This window comes from Bactrocera dorsalis, chromosome 5 (genome assembly GCF_023373825.1).
Source record: "Bactrocera dorsalis isolate Fly_Bdor chromosome 5, ASM2337382v1, whole genome shotgun sequence".
Lineage (NCBI taxonomy): Eukaryota > Metazoa > Arthropoda > Insecta > Diptera > Tephritidae > Bactrocera > Bactrocera dorsalis.
The window spans coordinates 57,634,134-57,655,504 of NC_064307.1; the positions used below are offsets into that span (position 1 = coordinate 57,634,134).

At 35.2% G+C, this 21,371-nt stretch overlaps 1 protein-coding gene across 4 annotated transcripts in view; it reads left to right on the forward strand.

The window, feature by feature from the left end:
- Nucleotides 1-10,031, forward strand: part of LOC105224752 (F-box only protein 32) — a 30,166-nt gene extending 20,135 nt beyond the window's left edge. For all 4 annotated transcript variants that reach the window (XM_011202943.4, XM_029549601.2, XM_011202944.4 and 1 more), the window contains exons 3-6: nt 6,241-6,524; nt 6,857-7,038; nt 8,883-8,975; nt 9,061-10,031. In XM_011202943.4, coding sequence (XP_011201245.2) covers nt 6,241-6,524; nt 6,857-7,038; nt 8,883-8,975; nt 9,061-9,450 — 949 coding nt within the window. In that variant the 3' untranslated portion in view covers nt 9,451-10,031. The remainder of the gene's footprint in view (nt 1-6,240; nt 6,525-6,856; nt 7,039-8,882; nt 8,976-9,060) is intronic.
- Nucleotides 10,032-21,371: the final 11,340 nt, after the last annotated feature.

Genomic DNA, 21,371 nt, shown 5'->3' on the forward strand with positions numbered 1-21,371 from the left:
TTCGTCAAAATCTTGCACTCGAAAATCGTAACGCCGACTCATCAGATGTTGTCATCGTGCATGCCTCTGCACCATATAGCAGGACAGTGACTTTTAGAGTTTAGTCTTTGGTTGTCGAGAGAGAGAGAGGATTTTCTTTCTCAATTGCCTACTCAGTCCGAAGTAGCACCTGTTGGCAAAAGTTATTCTGCGTTGGTTTTCGAGACTGTTGTTTTTGGTGTTGATGCTGGTTCCAAGATAGACGAAATACTTTCAACAACACAAAATCTCAAAACAACAACAAAGAACAAAAAAGAAATATACCATCATTTTTTTTCACTGACTTGCAAAAAACATGCATATTATAAAGATTTTGTTTATCCAAGGCGTCGATATAAATGTTTTTAATAAAATGTCGAGATTTACCTTTTCTGGTATTTTTATATGAATGTATGTAGTTACCTTTATGTACGTAACGTGTATATTTATTTCTTAGCCAAAAAATATTCCTTTGCCCTTCAGTCACGACTCGTATCGAAAATGCACTCGCATCTACACATATGTATGTATGCCTTTATGTACATATACTTGCATGTGTGTGCTCATAGTGAATTTTGTAGGTTACTCATACGACCCGCTATGCTCTCTGCCCTCTTTGCCTTATCATTTGACCTACTTTTCTGCGTTTTACTATCTATTGAACTTTCCTTCATTCTCCTTTACTGCATTCGCATAACTAGTTCATGTAGTGATACAGGTTTTTCTATTACTATAAATTACTGAACGCACACATATAGACATTCAAGTATATGTACATATGCTGCTATTCATTCTCGTATTCGATTTATTGTTCGCTAATGTCCTTTAAACATCTGTAGTGATTGGTTGTTGTTGGCATTTGCTAATTCTATAACTAGGCTCAAGTATGAATTCAACTGCTTCGGCGCAAAGTTGTTGGCTAATTTGTCTCGTATGTATTTGTATTTACATATATGTACCATATGCTAAAATATATATGTATATGCATGTATATGCTATATATATACTCATAATTAAGCCAGCAGCGCAACTGCAATTAAAAATATTATTGAAGTGACATTAAAAGCCAATTAATTGACGCTTTTAGTAGAAGCGTGTGAGCAAATCAGGTGCTTGAGGTGAATTCTAGACTGCATAAGTGGAATGCAAATGGCGTAAATGAAGAGCACTTTCTTCGCTCATTAACTGTGTATATATGGGTGTGTTTATATATGGGCTTGCATCAAGGGCAACTGGTGAATTACAAGGAAAAGTAAATGCTCGAAGAAAATCAAGGCGATTGCAGGTGTACTTTTAATCTTTTAGCACATGGCGGGAAAATGAACTTAATAAGAACTATACATATTTTAATACATATATAATAGGTCTAGTGAAAAGAAATCCATTATTTTTGCTTTAAATTAAATAATGATTCGATTTGGATCAAATATGCATCTTTCTGTTCGAGAACTTATTGCCAGTCAATTTCATAATGCCACTTTCACCGAAACCCTGGTTACCATTGTCGACTTAATAAGCACTTTCTGAGGCGCGTTTTTCACCAGCAAAATTATTGGGCATTTAGAGGTTCAGACTATAGGTAGATGCATAAGAACTTCCCACCCAAGCTTCTGGAGCTTCTGGTGAGTCACTCGTGTGACACCTATGCATTGAGGTTTTTTGGTTTCAAACGGTTTTTTTTTGCTTTGTTTTGCATGTGTGAATGACAAAGTAGTATTTACATTGCGATCATTTTCGACAATTTTCATTATTTTTACAGTATTTTCAAAAATTGTTCTTCCAGCGTGGTGCATCTTTGACATTAAAATTTACGGAACGGAACTGACAAAACCAAACAAACAATAGTCAAACTAATTTGAGGAATATTTTCTGTCACTACATTAACAACTTAGAGTGCAATATCAAAAAAACTGTGAATACAGGAATATTATATATTTATTATATAATCATACTGTTATATCTCGACGAAATGTAAATAGGGGAAGGAGTTCTCTCTCCTGTTCTATGGATATTGGTCATTAACGACCAGCTTAAAAAACTTGAGAATATTGGCTGCCTATGCAGATGATGTAACACTTATGGTCAAAGGAAAGTACTTGAGAACAGTGTACGAGTTGACGTAGAGGTATCTCAGCATCGTAACAAATAGGACAGTCGGAAATGGCCTCGTCATTAACCCAACTAAAACCGAGATGGTTATTTTTACTAGAAAATATAAGATCTCGGTGGCACCGATGCCGCTAATGGGAAACATTCGCCAGCAACCGGCTTATACAGTGAAATATATAGGGCGCATCCTGGATAGGACGCTTTCATGGAAGCCGAATATCGAAGGGAAGGCAAAAATGGTATCGGGTGCCTTATAAAGTGGACCTCTGGTTCTACCATAGTCAAACCCATTATGTTCTATATAGTCTTTATATGGTAGAGGGCCTTAGAAAAGACCACACTTGCAAAAAAGTCGAGAGCGTTCAACGGGTGACTCTCAACAGCATGTGTGGTGCATTAATATCCACTGGAACCATGACACTTAACGCCATCCTACCCATAATGCCCGTAGACATTGTCGGAAGGTATGGCTGCGAAAGTTGCTATCAGACTTAGAGGATATGGGTTCTTAAAAGAACACGTATCTGAACACTCGGATATCCTCACGCACTTTGACTTTATACCGGTTCATTCGATCATGGAGTCGCCATACCGAATTCTGGCGGTTCACGGTTGGTCGCGGAGCGCCTAACCTCACTATCGATAGCAACAATTGTTTTTGTGATGATTGGTATAGATGCCAGGCCACACCGGAATCGTAGAAAATTGCAAACTTGGTGAGCGAGCTAGGAAAAATACCCTGGAACCACTATCGGTAAAATGGGAGCGGGTCGGTGCTCTCGTATCCTCTTGTGTTCTACTACTAGATAGCTGGGCTTCATGGAAGCTTGGCCATCGCTGAGCCACCATCGGTGCATGCGCTTTCGCAAAGGCCTTTTAGCTCAATATCGATCGCAAGAGATCTAGTAATCTATTTGGCCTCAGTAAGGCTAGACTCTCATTAGTTGTGGGGCTTTTAACAGGCCATTATCCTATTGGTGTGCATGCTGTGAGGTTGGGAATTTTACCAGACGCCATCTGCAGAAGCTGTATGAGAGAAGATGAGATGGAAACAACTCAATATTCCCTTCTTGACTGTCCCGCATTCAAGAGGTCTGGACTTAATCACTTGGGAGCGCATATCTTCAGACATCCCACCGAATTGGAGTGGAAATTCAACGCCTATGCAAATTTGTGTTCGAACACAGCAGTTCTTATTTTCTCTAGCTTCACAAAGGACTACATATGGCAGTCCACGTGCGATCTCTTTAGATCAGCCTTCTAACCTAACCTAACCTATTATTATATATATACACTATATTTTTAAAAATTAATATCGCAGCTGCGAAATGTACCGAGTTCATTCTTTTGTTTCTTATAACATTTTCAATCAAAATTTAGTAAAATATTCGAAACATATTTTAAAAGAAGGTCATCTTGATTTTTTGGAATATAAAAATAGAACACTTTCTTTTTTTTTAACAAGCGTGTGCATTTGGTATACTATATATGCATTTTGGTATTAATTCAGCTCTCACAATCCGCTGGAAAACCCTTGCATTCCACACATACTCTCACCAATATCAACACCAATAAATAGCTGACAATCTAAACAAAAATGCACAGACTCGTTCTATATGCAATACTAAAGATGTCTTACTGCCACACTACGAGTGCGAGTATCTGTCAACGCTGCCCGGCGAGAAATAACACATTGCAATGGAACAAATGTTGCACATAAATCATTCAACCGAAGTGGCAACAATCGTTCATTTACCTTCTCATTTCCCATAAGTCTTAGCTTTTTATAATTACTTCATTTTATTTTTAGTTCAATGTGTTTGTGCTTTCGAAATGCATCTGAATTGGAGCTAGTAGTCTTCAGTCTGCCGATCGGATAAGGTTATGGTGCGTTGCATACACTGCAACACTCATTGCAGCGCTAACTGTATATTTAAGTGTAGCTATAAATAAGTGTATTGATATAAACAGTCCTACAAAGAAGTACGAATGTGCCATATGAGCCTAGAGCTAGCTGGGCAAGGGCAAATATGTACGTATATGTATATGTAAATCAGATGGCTGAATCATTTAAATATTTACTCTCAAACAAAAAGTGGTTATCAGAAGGGGCTACTCATTGGAGATCGTAGGTTCCAAACCAAAAAGAGGTTCTCAAACGACATGATGTTCTGGAGAAAATGAGAATGATATATTTTTATAGAAGAGAAATTCAGCTTATGAAGAGCTGTATACTGGCAAAGTTTTGTAAAATCTAGCAATTAATAACTTATAACTTCTTTCCTTATGATACCGACTTGTGGTAAATACGAGGGCTGCTATATATATTTCTGGCCTAATAATGAAAATAGGCATATTTATCAACGAAAACCGTTTTTTTTTTTTTGTTGAATTTGGCTCGTCTTGGAAGACCCACACGGTCGATTGCTGTTTTGTTTCGGGCTCATACGCATAGATCCATGATTCGTCACCTGTGACGATCTTATAAACGTCTTTTGAAGCACCGCGATCGTATTTTTTCAGCATTTCTTTACACCAATCCACACGAGCCTTTTTTGAGCGATTGTCAAATTGCCCGGGATCCAACGAGAATAAACCCTTTTTTACGGCCAGCTGTTCATGCAATATCGAATGTATGCTGGTGGGAAAAATGCATAGGCATGCCTCTATCTGAAGGTATGTTACATGACGGTCTTGCATTATCAGTTCACGTACGGCATCGATGTTTTCTGGCACAACGGCTGTTTTTGGCCGACCTTCACGGAATTCGTCTTTGAGCGAGCCTCGGCCACGATTGAATTCGTTGTAACAGTTTTTCACAGTGCTATAGGATGGTGCTTCATAGCTATACAAAGACTTTAGTTCATCGATGCACTCTTGTCGTGATAATCCACGTCCGTCGAAAATGTTCACGAGTTAATTCCATTTTTTGGCCGAGATGAATTTTTTAATTCCCTGTAAATAAAACAATTCACGATTAAATGACAAAACGTTTTGAGTGATGTTATGCTAAAAAATGTCAAACTTTCCAATGGAAATGTCAGATTGCACCTGGCAACACTTAGTGTATATGAATAGTCAAAGTTTAGTTTCTGCTTTCAGGTTGAGAAATTCGAAACCTTAATACTTTACATATTTTCTAATTTTGCCATCAGGAAGGTCAAGTTGAACTTCACTTCGCGATTCTGGCCATTGATTTCATTTTCAGCTTTTGAAATGAAGTTACAACTTCATTTATCCTCGAGAGTGGATTGAATTTGAGAAGAGAACTTTTGCTTTCAGGGAGGAAATCTAGGTTTTATATTGTAAACCCGGGTATACATTTCTTTCGCGTTTCATTACATTTTTTTCATTTATTATTTTAGTAAATTTAATTCTTCTTGAAAATCAAATAGAATCTTAGTCTAGATCAAAAAGTTTATACTTGGAGCTTCCCACGCGGATCTCATTGTACGAGTAGATGTCATTAGCGTACGCCAGCAGTCGATAGCAGCTTTGAAATCTTTTCACGGGTCTTTTAAAAGATTTGGGGCATGGTGAATATCTTGTCATTTGTTGATTTTCCAGGCCTGAAGCCACACTTATAGGGACTAAACAGTTTGCTGTCATGGGTTTTAATCTTTCATACAGTACGCTCGATAGAACCTTATATACGATATTGAAGAGGCTTATCGCATGGTAGTTGGCGCAGTTTGTGGGGGCTCTCTTTTTGTGGATTGGGCAAAGCACACTTAAATTCTAATCATCGGTTCTTATTAGTTCTTCGTCGCCGTATTTGAATAGCTCGACCGGCAATCCATCGGCCCCCGCCTCTTTGTTGTTCTTCAGTCGGGTCGTAATTGCTATTCGTACTTCTTAATGGTCGGACAATGTCAGCTCTATCGTCATCGATTGGGGAATCGGGTTCACCAGCTCATGGTGTTATGCTTTCACTGCCATTCAGCAGGCTGCGTCTCGCTTCCCTCTGCAACTCCCGGTATCTATCCATCCCGCACGTGTTGGGGTCGATTTTAACAATTACTTAGAAAACATGAAAAATTCAACTTTTGAAGAAATACGAGTATACTATATTTTTTGATACTTTAATTTCAATTTTATTATACTTTTTTCCAGACTGTCATCCAATTCGGACGATAGCTTTGACGATGATACGGATGAGGTTATCGTGCCGCCACACTGCCACATAACGGTACGTTGTACACGCGAAATCGCCGGCTTCAATGGACTTGGCGAAGTTGTGCGACGTCTAGACTTTCGCACTTCATTACGTAATCACAAACGCTTCCACTATATTTGTGCGTTGCTGCGATTGTTGGTCTCTCACAAGGGTATCGTCAACTTGTCGGGCAGCGCGCAGCGGGTGCTGATGCAAATTGTTGAAGATGTGGCCACACATGGTGAGTTAAATTACTAGCAAAATGTAGTGGCAGCAATTGTAGTTGAAAAGTGCATATTTCCGTTTGCCAATTAAATTGTTGCAACTTCAACATTTAATAATACAATTGTTGCCAACTAGTTGGCAGGTCTTTTAGTGCCGTTAATTTAATGACATTTGTTGATGTAACACATATTCATAAAATATTTTTCTCGTTTTCTTTACATTAAATTTGTAATGGACATCAACTATGTTTTAATCTGCAAAAAACCGGTAATTGCTCCGCGTCACCTACGTACAACAACAAATTAACCATTTATGCGACGTTTCTTTTTGTAACACTTGACTTATCAGTCAATGACAGCCAACAGCATTTGAATGTGCTGCGCGGTTTGGTCATACAACTGCAAGAGATTGTGTTTCAGGAGAGCCAAAAGTGCTGGGGGAAACCGCTGGGTAGCACCAATCTGTGGCAGGAGCATATCGAGACTATAAAACGCATACAGAATGTCGCTAGTCAACTCGAAATCAAAGAGGTGAGTGCTTGCATATACTAACTTATGTATATATGAACATATATATACATACATAATATAATTACAGTTGTTAAGCGGAAAATGGCATACCAATTTGCGTCCAGTGCATTTTTTATTGCTCCTTCGTGTTTGTTTTCCCCCTTTTTTCGCTATGTGTGGAAAAGTGCAAACTCAGTTTAGCGGCAGTTATGCAGGAAATTGCCGTTCTATATTTTTAAGTGGATTCATTAGCCAGTTACCCATGGCAATGTTTGGATTTAATATTTAACACTTTGTTGATTTTTTACTGAAAATAGTCATTTTCTAATAGAACTTCATTGAACTGTTGAAGTATGTAAGATGAAATATTCAAAAGCATTCATCCAGAAAGTCCGTGACGTGTAAAGGATATGATAAGACCACATAAATACAACTTTTGGTTTTGTTCAACGTCAATTTACCCAGCCATATTAATTTTGCGGGAATATCAAAATCAAACATCGTGGCATAAAGGCAGCAACTTTTTGAGATTTGAAATCGACGAAGAGGTGGTGTGTTTCGATATCATTTTTACGCGCATGGTGAATATCTGGTCATTTGTTGATTTTCCAGGCTTAAAGCCACGCTAATAAGGTCCAATCAGTTTGTTGACGCTGGGCTTTAATCTTTGACACAATACGCTCTATAGAACCTTATATGCAATGTTGAAGAGGCTTATCCAATGCTAATTGGCCCAGTTTATGGGGTCTTCCTTTTTGTGAATTGGGCAGAGCACTCATAAATTTCAACCGGCGGGCATGCTTTTCTCCGTCGATATTCTATAAAGAAGCTGATGCATGCTCCTCCTTACCAGTTCTTCGCCAAGACATTTGGAGCGCACTACATTAGCTGCCATACAACTGATCTATCAAACTCAAATGCCTGTATGGAAAACTTTTTTATTTGTCAAGCTATCTTCATGAAATTTGGCACATAATATTAACCAAAGCATCCCTATAATTCCGAAGATTTTATTTAGATGATTAAATGGATCACTTTTTTATGAGAGATATCTTCCAAAAATCAGGGATCGCTAGAATCTTCGACTGTACTTAATGTTCAGATCGAAAAATGAACAACAGCGTCGGAATGTTCATATCGAACTAATATAACTTATAGCCGCCATTTAAACTGACAAAACACAATCAGAACAAAGATCTTTTTATATCCTTTTAAGCTAAAACAATACACCTATGAAGGTATAATACCTTCAGGGCAACCGAAGATAACGTTTATAATTTCAACAAATACTCAGCAGCGGTCACCTATAATTGTAGGGTTTGTATGGGAGTCCACGTTCTTTTTGCTGTAGTTCAAAAAATATTACAATTTACAAAATATGTCTAACACGCCAGAACACAGCGTTCAGGTTTGCCACTGTTTGTCTCATCCGTGGAGCGAAGATTAATACATAATATATATGTAAATATATATGAATCCTTGACATGCTATTTTAGTAAACTTTTAGATCATGGTAATATGTATCGCCTGCTACAAAAACTTTCTTCTGGAAAAAATCCAGAATTATGTAAATTGAACTATATTCAGCCAGTGTGCCAGTACGATTACGAGTATATTCTAGAAAGACCTCGCTGTGTGGGTTATAACTGATACTTAGACTCTGATAAAATTTTGAGTATTGCTGCCAATTTGAAAACGTCATCCTTTATCAACATAGGAAGGGCATTGTGCTATTTACACTTTAAGTTGACTTTGATGTTGTATTTAAAAATAAATTGAAAAACTAAAAATTTCTATAAAGTCTATAAAATTATTTATCTTTGTAAGAAAACAATCAGTTAAAATTTGTTTTCTAATCTTTCCAGCCCGGTCCTGAAATACGTCCAAAGCTGCACGACCTACCTGAGGAGTGCATACGTGAGATTATCTTGCGCATAGCTGATCACAAAGATCTCGAAGTGAGTATGCACCTTTAAGACAATTTTATTCACTTAGCCATTCGAAATATTATAATTTTGAAACTCTCTCTCATTCTTGAATTAGGCCTCCGCCAACGCTTGGCCCACCATGGCCACATTGGTCTCGGAGCAACGCATATGGCGCGAACTCTGTCGCTTTCACTTCAAACAGCCACAAATCAATTTAATACTCGATCTTAATAACATAAAACTAATGAACGAGGTAAAGGACTGGAAAAAGATCTATCATCAGTTGCGACGCACTTACGGTGTTAATGATGACTATCAGTTTGCCGAAGTGTTGAAACTATGTCGTATATGTTCGTGTTTATTCTGGCCATCGGAGGGTCATCCGTGTATAGCCGATCAAATGCCTGACTATAAGCAACGCTTGGAAGATGCGGCGGGTGGTGGGCAGTTGGTTGTGGCACAGCCAGTGCCACCGGCACAATTTCTGAAATATTTCTCATTGTAAATACTTAGCATTGTAAAATAATACCGTAACGGAAGAAAGATGAAGGTAGCATAGCGAAGTGATAAGGAACGGAGAATTCGAACTGATTATGACTTGTTAAAAATGTGGTTATGTTGCGCAAGTGTTGGTATACATATATAGAGCGATTTTAGAGGCAGCTTGGAAATCTGGTGCACTGTGAGTAATAGAAGGGCGAAATATATATTTACTGATGAAAACAAACTGCTTAGCCTCTAGAACTAAAAATAGAATGTAAAATAACTAACTATTAGACAAGGCAATTTGCAACAAAGTACAGTGATAACTTGAAATTATTACAGATATACATACATGTGTACTATATTATTGTAATGATTCAGCTACTTAGTGAGGTCTATTAAATTTGATGTTTTTAAGAATTACTTTTTTTATTTTATACAACAAAAACTGAAAATGTTATTTATTAGTTTCGTAAGCGAGGGAGTAAAGAAAAGAATGCTGACTTGGCTGAATTATTTGTAACGGAAAAGTACTCATTACATACATACATATTATATCCATACATACATAAATAAAAAACATATAAGCATTTTAAACATAAATCTTGTGTTTGTTTTTAGTTCAAAATATTTTATTTCAATGTAAACAAATAAAAAATATAATATTATATAATAACAAATAATAATATGAAATGAAACCAATAATAATGAAATGAAATAAAAATAAATTCATTTAAAACACGGTAAACTGAAACAATTACATAAATAAAACAAAATTTAAATGAACTAAAAACTACAAGCTTACAAAAAATAATGGAATAAAAAAAATAAATTAATTGAAGAGAATAAAATAAAAAATATATAATAAATTATATGAAATTAAACAAAAATATATTTTATTAAAATTTTCAAGAAAACATAAAAAAATATAAAAAAATACGGACTACTAAAATGAAATAAAAGTTTGAAAAATAATGTTATATATAAAATAATAATAAAATTAAAAAGTGAAATGAGTTAAATTAATTAATGTATAATAAATAAAATACAAGATACATTTTAACTAAAGTAAAAATATGTATTATAATAAAAAATTAAATGGAATAAAAACATTAAATTAATCAAAAAAATATGAAATAAAATATAATAAAATAAAATATATAAAAATAAATAAAAAAAAATGAATTAAATTATTAAATCAAATGATGAGACAAAATAAAGTTAAATACAATAAGGAAAATTTAAATTTAATTAAATGTTAAAATATCCTATACAAAAAAAAACTCAATATAATAAAATCAAATAATATAAAATATAGGGTAGTTGAAAAAGTCTTTTCGTATTCCTAATCAAACTTCTACTTGTTTTTATATTTATATTAATAAATAAATAATATGTACCATTTTGGTCGACCACTTTTTGTCATTTTTCCGGCAGCGAGCGGACCATTGTTGTGCAACACGAACTGATACAGCACAGCATCGTCTCTGTGAACTTCACAAATTTCATTGGTGGCTTATGTATGTGGCATTGTTCTCTTTTTTATTCAAAAATTTCAGTACATAGCGAATTTCTTCATCATTTTCACTCATTTTTGAACAGCTGTAACATTTTTTTTAACTTCCCCGAATTATATTTTGTTTTTGGTTAAATGAACGTTAAGATCTCACCTTTTCAACACTTTATGGTGTGATACAATGTGATTGGTAGCACTGGACTGCAACGACATCTATTGACAAGACTTTTTCAACTACCCAATATTACACAAATAAAAATATCCAACAAAATAAAGTTGAATAAAATAAAATAAATTAAAATTAAATTAAATAATATGTTAAAGTATGTAAAAATTAAAATAAAAATAAAATGAAATCCAATAAACTAAAAAAAGTAATAAAACAAATCCAACCAAATTAAAAACAAATTAAACACAAAAAAATTTTTATTTTATTTACTTGAAATAATAAATATGATCAAAGGATGAGAAAAATTAAAGTTATATAAAACAATAAAAATTTAAATAAAATAAAACTAAATATTAAAATACCTATAACAAAAAAATTAAAATAAAACAATATCTAATAATATAAAAATATGTATAAAATAGAAAAAAATAAATGCTGTAAAAAACAAAATAAAATCTAATAAACTAAAAAAAAATTAAAAAAAAAATCCTTCAAAATTAAAGACAAATAAAATACAAAAAAAAATGATTTTATTTATTTGAAATAATGTAAAATTAAACAATTTAAATAAAAATAAAAATGTAAAACATATAAAAATTGTGAAATAAATAAATTAAATAAGTAAAAACACAGAAAAGAAATCAAAATGTATATATTATTACTCTTCACAAATACATGTATTTTTCATTTTTCCGTACCCAACAACAGAAGTTAATTACCTACCCTAGATGTTGCAATCGAAATGAAAATCTTTATGCCTGGTTTCACAGTCCATACTTAAGTTGTGCCCAAATAAAATCTTAGCTAAGCATTGTTGCAGACTGAGTAGTCGTTTGCGTTTCACAGTCAATGCTTAATTTCTATAAAATTTTATTATGATATTATGGCAACATATGTTTTACAAATATCATCCATAAAAATATGTTTGAAATATTTAAATAATAACAGTCAATACATACATTTGCGAAGAAAGTTATATCGAAAATGGTTGAAAACAATAAAAAACCCGTATTTCACCGCTAGCAAGTCGGAGTACCTATTGGAACTGACGGAAATCCCAATCCGATTCCATATTTTTTCACAAAAAAATAATTTCTTATTTCTTATTATTGTTCTTTTGACAAATAACTGAAAATTCAAAACAATCCAAAACAAAAATCAGCTGTTGCTTAACCCTTTCAGCCCCAAAGGACTTTTTAAACGATGTCAAACATATATAGAAGTTGCTTATAAGCAACTTCGGGGCTGAAAGGGTTAAGAGTTACTTATTCTAAGTCTCCCATTTCTATAAATTCAGTACTTAGCATAAAATGTAAGTATGAAATGTAAAACACTATTTTCCTGTTTTATCTTAAGCTCAACTTAAGTATCGATTGTGAAACCGGGCATTAGTGTTCTTTCTTCAAATCATCATTTCTTCAATTACCTATTTAACGTAAGGAAGCTACTTTTATGTTATGACGTACAGTTGAACTGAGTGCTTACATTATAGAAGCCTGTAACTCAAAAACTATGCAAGATGTCTATTTATCACAATCAAAATATAAACAAATCGTTTTTATAATCACATTGTGATCACATTAGGTGTCTCCCTTATCCTGCATTCTGTGAGGGACTACGACATAAATATTTGGATACTAAAGCTAATTTCAACTTTCTGACTTTTTTGAATTTTCATCAAAATATCTGTCGAATAATCAGTCAGTTGAACAATAATGGCACTGTCAAACGGGTATCTTAATGCATGCTGATGATAACGTAATGACAGATATCTACACTTTTATTTCAAATTTCTCAATATTCTCACTTCCTTTGTAAAACTAAATGTGTACAAATATACTTGTATTTTGAAAACACTTTGGTTTCTAATAATTTAAAAAAATATACAATCATTTCATTTCTGCACATTAGTTTGGTTTCAAAACTCCCAAAAATGTGATTTAGAAAAAGTTGAACTAAAAAAAGAGAACTTACGAAAAAACTAACTTCTAAACTAATGCTAATGTTATTCGAAAGTAAAGAAATTTGTAAAACCAACTATTATGCAATGTAAGAAATCACCTAATCTAAAAATTAATTTTAGCAACAATTCAACTTTAAAGAATGAGCTACAAAGAAATGTATTTTGCGATTTTCAGAAACAAAACAGACAGGAAAAGTTTTCAAACATACAACACTTTACTAACTTTATACAAATACATACAGAAAAGTACGGGGAAATAGATCTATCTATATTTACAAATATTAGAAAGTAGTAGGATGTGGGAGAAACTATGAAAATTATTGTACAACATAAAAACAATTTGCTACACGATCAACGTCTTATTAGCTTACAGCCGTTTCCTTTGTCTTTTACACACCGAATAGCCAAAATTGAATATCACTTATTTTGTGGAAGAATTCCCTGACTCAATGCCCTAAAAGTTTTAACTAGTTTACAGAATTAACCGACTCAGCAAACTAGAATTATAATGTACGAGGGCTGCTATATATATTTCTGGCCTAATAATGAAAATAGGCATATTTATCAACGAAAATGGTTTTTATTTATTTATTTTTTTTTTTTTCGTTGGATTTGGCTCGTCTTGGAAGACCCACACGGTCGATTGCTGTTTTGTTTCGGGCTCATACGCATAGATCCATGATTCGTCACCTGTGACGATCTTATAAACGTCTTTTGAAGCACCGCGATCGTATTTTTTCAGCATTTCTTTACACCAATCCACACGAGCCTTTTTTTGAGCGATTGTCAAATTGTGCGGGATTCAACGAGAACAAACCTTTTTTACGGCCAGGTGTTCATGCAATATCGAATGTATGCTGGTGGGAGAAATGCATAGGCATGCCTCTATCTGAAGGTATGTTACATGACGGTCTTGCATTATCAGTTCACGTACGGCATCGATGTTTTCTGGCACAACGGCTGTTTTTGGACGACCTTCACGGAATTCGTCTTTGAGCGAGCGTCGGCCACGATTGAATTCGTTGTACCAGTTTTTCACAGTGCTATGGAATGATGCTTCATAGCCATACAAAGATTTTGGTTCATCGATGCACTCTTGTCGTGATAATCCACGTTGAATGTTGTGAAAAATGATCGCACGAAAATGTTCACGAGTTAATTCCATTTTTTGGCCGAGATGAATTTTTTAATTCCCTGTAAATAAAACAATTCACGATTAAATGACAAAACGTTCTGAGTGATGTTATGCTAAAAAATGTCAAACTTTCCAATGGAAATGTCAGATTGCACCTGGCAACACTTAGTGTTGCCTAGTCCAGAAATACATATGTATATATCGCAGCCTATGTACCGATGGGCGTGACACCGCCAACTTTTTTCTCTCATATCTCGTGACCCGACCAACCGATTTGGACAAAATTTTGTGTGTCATATAATGAAAATGCACACAATTTTAAATTCCACTTGATCAGTTCAGTTTCCAGTACACGAATCAAGCAGCAATTAATATAACGGCATAAAACTTTGAACGAATAATGTCTTTATTATATGCCACCTTATGACTAAAAAATGTTTAAAGCCAATAAAAACATGTGTTGGAGGTTTGTTAAAGTTAATTGTCAATAAAACTACTTGCTGCTAGAAAGTTCGAATTGATTTATTATTAGTAATACTTAAGGGTATAAGCCTAGATTATTGGTCAAGTAATCTTATAATTCCGAAGAAATTTATCAGATCAGACTGTTTTATCATGTAGCTGCCATAGATATCAAGATAAAGACCTTTTTATGCTATAAAAAATTATTTCTGTAAAAAATTTCGATATTGTGAAATTCAAATAATTTGAATAAATTTTAAAATTATAATTTCGGCAATTTACTCCGGTTTTTTCAAAAAAAAATTTAAAGATAAAAAAAAATATTAATGAATATAGATTATACTTAATAAAGAAAAACTATTAATTATTATTATTATTTTAAATTATAGATAATTTTTATAACATATGTAATAATTTTTTATTCTTAATTTTAATGGGGTTTCTGAATAATTTAAGCTTCAATATAAAAAATGCAGTACGCTAATAAAACGATATTTATAAAAAATGGAAAAAGAACTATTTTTCAACAAACTATTGCCAACTATAAAAATGCGCTAATATACAAAAAAAAATCCGAAAAATAATGTTAAAAAATGTTGATAAAAAATTAATAATTAGTTAAATAGTATATAAGCGCGATCTTTTAGAAAGCTAAAAAGAAATAATACATTAAAATTAATAACTGTGGAAAATACTTCATGTCATAGCAAATTTTTTTAAACTTGTGAGCAGAAATTTGCAAATAATACCTTTTTTAAATTATTTTTAGACATACAAAATATTATATTAAAAGAAAATATCCCTTTAACTATTTATTTGTACAAATTTTTATATATTCGCGATGACTCGCTTCATTCTAATGGCATTTCATAACACAGTAAATACTGTTATACATATGTATATAACATATAAGGATAGAGCAAAAACTTAAGCGAAGAATAAATATATATTTGAATGTTTACGAAAGTAGTTTTTGTGGAACAACTTAGTCTTCCTGGTAATTTAATTCCAAAGTCTGAAGGTTACGAAAATATTCTTGGCTGCTCGTTAATCTTAAAAAGGTGGCAATGCATCTCAAAAGTATGTGCAGAGAGACATAACTAACCGAGCGATTCTGTACTGTGATACAGTCACAAGTCTCTAAAATTGGGATTTTAAATTAGGGACAACTTTTGTGACTTGAGACGATTTTGCAATTCTGTAAGGGGGCATCCATAAATTACGTCACACCTTGAAGGGGGGGGAGGGTATCATTCAGAAGTGACATTGTATGACAAGGGGCAGGGGGGGGTCAAACGCTTTGTGACATCACATAAATTTGTAAACATTGGGGCTCTTCTGCGAATCGTACTTTATTTTATTTTATATTCTAATTTTAATCAAAGTTACAAAATTGTTCCCGCTTTATTATTTCAGCTTTACAACATTTTAAATATTTTCATTTAGATGCAATTTACGAGTATATAGCTACAAATGCCCCAGGAAGGAGTGCATTTAACAGAGTTGAACGACGCATTGCACCTCTCAGTCGCGAACTTACTGGTGTACTATTAAATCATGATGATTTTGGGTCACATCTTCACATTCAAGTAATCGAACTACTGACTTAGATCTAGAAAAACGAAACTTCGAAAGTGCGGGCAATGTGTTGTGTAGCAAGTTAGTCATTGATAATTTTCCAGTCGGTGCTGAATGTGTTGCACCAACTGTACCTGGACTGGATATTGAACAGGCTATGATGTTGAAAAATAATGCTACTTGGTATGCTGATCACATACGTGAGTCACAATATTTTTTACAAATAGTTAAATGTGAAACTATTGCATGTTGCGGTGTAAGACGTTGTAGTCTTTGGAAATTATTAAAAGAAGGATATTTACCACCACCTGTGTTAATTAAACAGACATCAGAAGGTTATGGAGTCACAGGGAGTGATGAAAACGATGCTAAGTTTGCTCCATTATTACTACAGATATTATTAAATCTCCAAGCAACATTCCATCTGTAACATGTTCCATATGATAGTTATTGCCCTTGTGTAGAGTCACACTTGTTCAAAAGATCGTGTAGCATATGTGGCCTATATTTTTCTTCATATTAAGCCGCCAATCAACACAAACAATCACATAAAAAACAAGAGCTGTTACCTATCGCGAAAATTCGTCCTCAAAGAATTGCGGCTGGACGTGTCCGAGAGATATTCACTTAAATGAATGATGACGATGCTTTATGGATGGAAGAACACGATTTTGATACGAAAGATGTCTCTGACATCCAAATTCAGAACGAAAATGAAGTGCCTGATTTACCAGTAGTAAATGATATAAAGGAGTGGATCAAAAGTCCGTGGGCACAAGATGATTAAGTTTTGTATTCTTAATTAGCATATTTAAGTATCTATTATTTCTTGACTAGTGATTCGTTGTGTCTGTACTTTAATATTTAACTAAATGTTGATTTTATTAAAGATTATTCAATAAATATAAGAATAAATAGAATAACCCTTTTTTTTGATAAAACCATAAATTTGGAAAATGTGTGACGTCACGAAAGGGGGGGGATAGTTCAAAATGTGACAACTTGTGGCAAGGAGGGGGAGAGGGGTTAAAAATTCCTTAAATTCGTGTAACATAATTTATGGATGGCCCCTAAGTGACAGTCACAAAAATCTATTATATCTCACTATTTATTTCATTTGAATGAAAATAAATATGTCGATAACAAATATTAAATTTTCTATAACATAGTCAAAAAACATCTTCTTCTTCTTTACTGGCGTAGACACGGCTTACGCGATATTCTCCGTGGCCAACGCCCAAAGGACCATAAATCTTCCGCAGAACTTTTCTCTCGAAAACTCGTAACGTCAACTCATCGGTTGTTGCCTACGGCCAAGACTCTGCACCATATAGCAGGACGGGAATTATGAGCGACTTATAGAGTTTGGTTTTTGTTCCTCGAGAGAGAACCTCACTTTTCAATTTACTACTCAGTCCAGAGTAGCACGCGGGTGTTGAGACCGATGATATCAATATCATCGGCATACGCCAGCAGCTGTACACTCTTATAAAAGATTGTACCTGCTCGATTCAGCTCTGCAACTCTAATAATTTTCTCCAGCAGCAGATTGAAGAAGTCATACGAAAGGGAGTTGCCTTGTCTAAAACCTCGTTTGGTATCGAACGGCTCGGAGAGGTTCTTTCCGACGCTGACGGAGCTTTTGGTGTTGTTCAACGTCAGTTTACACAGCCGTGTTAGGTTTGCGGGGATACCAAATTCAGACATCGCGGCATAAACGCAGCTCGATGCTGTCCAAAGCAGCTTTGAAATCGACGAATAGGTGGTGAGTGTCGACTCTCCTTTCACGGGTCTTTTCCAAGATTTGGCGCATGGTGAATATGTGGTCGGTTGTTGATTTACCAGGTCTGAAGCCACACTGATAAGGTCCAATCAGTTTATTGACGATGGGCTTTAATCTTTCACACAATACGCTCGATAGAACCTTGTACGCGATGTTGAGGAGGCTTATCCCACGGTAGTTGGCGCAGATTGTGGGGTCTCCTTTTTTATGGATTGGGCATAGCACACTTAAATTCCAATCGTTGGGCATACTTTCATCCGACCATATTTTGCAAAGAAGCTGATGCATGCTCCTTATCAGTTCTTCGCCGCCGTGTTTGAATAGCTCGGCCGGCAATCCGTCGGCCCCTGCCGCTTTGTTGTTCTTCAGGCGGGCAATTGCTATTCGAACTTCTTCATGGCCGGGTAATGGAACGTCTGCTCCATCATCATCGATTGGGGAATCGGGTTCGCCTTCTCCTGGTGTTATGCGTTCACTGCCATTCAGCAGCCTGGAGAAGTGTTCCCTCCATAATCTAAGTATACTCTGGGCATCGGTGGCTAGATCACCTTTGGGGGTTCTACAGGAGTATGCTCCGGTCTTAAAACCTTCTGTAAGCCGCCGCATCTTTTCGTAGAATTTTCGAGCATTACTCCTGTCGGCCAGCTTATCAAGCTGTTTGTACTCACCAGAGAACGGCATCGGCTGAATGAAAAACATTCGTACGCGTTCAACAGCCGAATAATCACACTGTTCGGATAGCCGATCAAATTTGCATGCGCTCACATTTTTGTTTTTGTTTTTAAATTCACTCGGGTGTGTGCGATTTTTTGTTTCACTCCGAGTTTGTTCGGCTCGTGTTCAATATAATGATTTCGGACGCTTGCTCATTCGGTTCAACAATCATTGTTTTGAACAAGAACAACACTCAACTCGCAAAAATCAACTCGTATGATTTTACTCATGCGCGCAGCAAGCGGCACTTTTTCTGCACAGATGAAATGTGAGAAGAACGAAAACAAAAACAAGCTACAACAACAAGCTGCAGTTCGTGGAACGCAAGGGGCTTACATAGAAATTGTTACTGTACATGCGGTCGTAACGCTCACATCGTGTCGTCTTGTCGCTAATAGTTTACTCATAATCGATCAACTCAAATTGAACCGAATGATGCTTTCGTCAACACATACTCATTTTATTGAACGCTGACTTTTGTTCAGTGAGTTGAATTGAGTGAGAAATTTTGAACCGAAGACTCAAGATCCTCGGAATGATGTGTATGGCAAAATTAGCGGATTTTTACTCAACACTCTGTTTTTTTCAGTGAGTTGGGTTGAATGAAAAAGTTCGCGTATGAGTAAATCAAGAAAATAGTGATTTTTGCAGTTCTCTGGTACTCACGCATTTCGGCCTATTTCTTTTTCTGTCTGCAAATGCGTCTCGCTTCCCTCTTCAACTCTCGGTATCTGTCCCATACCGCACGTGTTGTCGTCGTTTCGAGGTAGGCAGCCTGTTTTCTCTCCGCTGCGACACTCCTCGTCGTACCAGCAGTTCTTTTGCACTTTCCGAAAACCAATGGTTTGAGTTGCAGCTGTACGTAAGGAGTTATACCTACCGAGTTGTTGACGAGTGCTCTCAGAGAGCAGGAGTGCAAGTCGAGTAGAAAATCGTTCGGCTGCCTGTTGTAATTGCGGCTTCTCGTTGAAGTTGCCAAGCACGATTTTTACATCGTGGGGGGGGCATCTCACATAAGTGCGCTCCAAGCACTCATAAAAGGCATCTTTGGTCACATCGTCCTTCTCTTCCGTCGGGGCGTGAGCGCAAATCAGCTATATGTTGAAGATCCTCGCTTTGATGCGGATTGTGGCTAGACGTTCATTCACCGCAGTGAATGATAGTACTCGGCGACGGAGTCTCTCTCCCACCACGAATCCAACACCAAACTTGCGCTCCTTTATATGGCCACTGTAGTAAATGTCACAAGGTCAAAAAACATCATTATTAATAAAAATAAAAATACATGTTGACTTTGTTTCAGAATATTTACGAAATTTATGTGAAATTGATTTATGTTTAACTTTTTCGTGTTTTAGTTGCTCACACAATTTAAAAAAACGACAATCGATTAATATCTATGATGATCTCTAGTCAGCATATTCAAAATGGCAAGAGTTCTTTTTAGTTTGTGACCTGCTAACTACCAGGTTTCAAGATTTTACCTCAAAATGTGTCAAATAGAGACTAGAGACTGGTTACAGAATCCCGCTATAAGTGCTGTGTATATCAAATGAAATAAATGTAGTAAAGGACTGTCTGATAGGGCTTAATGTGTGTTTGGTGGGATTAGAAACGAATCATCTACTATGAGCTGCATCCTTTGACCAGTAATTTAATTTGGGTCGTGTATACTCAACAATTTGAGCAAGCAATCGTCCAAAAGTGAAGAACTTTGGCCTATTGAAGAGGAATGACAACGCCAGGCCACACACATCGATAGGAACTCGCTAGAAGCTCCGGGAACTTGGTTGGGATGTTCTTATGTATCGACTTTATAGTAGTTGAACCAGGCACCATGCGATTACCACCTGTTCCTGTCTGTGACGAATTCTTTTACTGGTAAAAAATTGGCCTATTTGACCAAATTATAATGAAATTAATCTTACAGGACCTCATACAGTATTCGAAAAAAAAATCTTTCTGATTACCTCGAGAAATACATACAGATGATCCGGTAACGAGTTGTATGTTCACCACTTTTTTTCAAGGCGCTTCTGGAGAATCACCATCACAGGCTTATTTATTAATATTTTTCATTGAAAATGTTTCTAATATACTTCAAAAGTTGTACAATAATATGTCATTGAATTTCATAAAATTATATTACTCATGTCGCCTGTCCTTTTTTTGCCTTTAAAACCTTATAACAAAAATATTTCCAACTCCGAACTTTGTGGTGCTTTGGATACACTTACTTCGGAGCCTCTTATGATTATTAGGCCAAATTTTTTATTAATCTTCTCACATTCTGCGCTGAATTGATTGATTGGCTCTGTCGTGTCTTTCTTCACTTCTCTGACTTGACTGATCTATTTTTTCTGTAATTTTATTTCACTCTTTTGATTGTTACCTTGCAAGTAAGACATTTTTCTCCGGGTGACGGTCGCCATTGACGGTGACGTTTTCAACGACATCATTTTTGAAGAAATATGGACCGATGATTTTACCGACCGAAAACCACACCAAATCGTTGTTTTATCTGGATGAATATCTTCAGCAGGTCTTGAATCTCTTCTTGTTGCTCTTCGACTCAAATGCGGAAATTTTGCTTGTTAACATACCCATTGAGCGAAAAATGGTT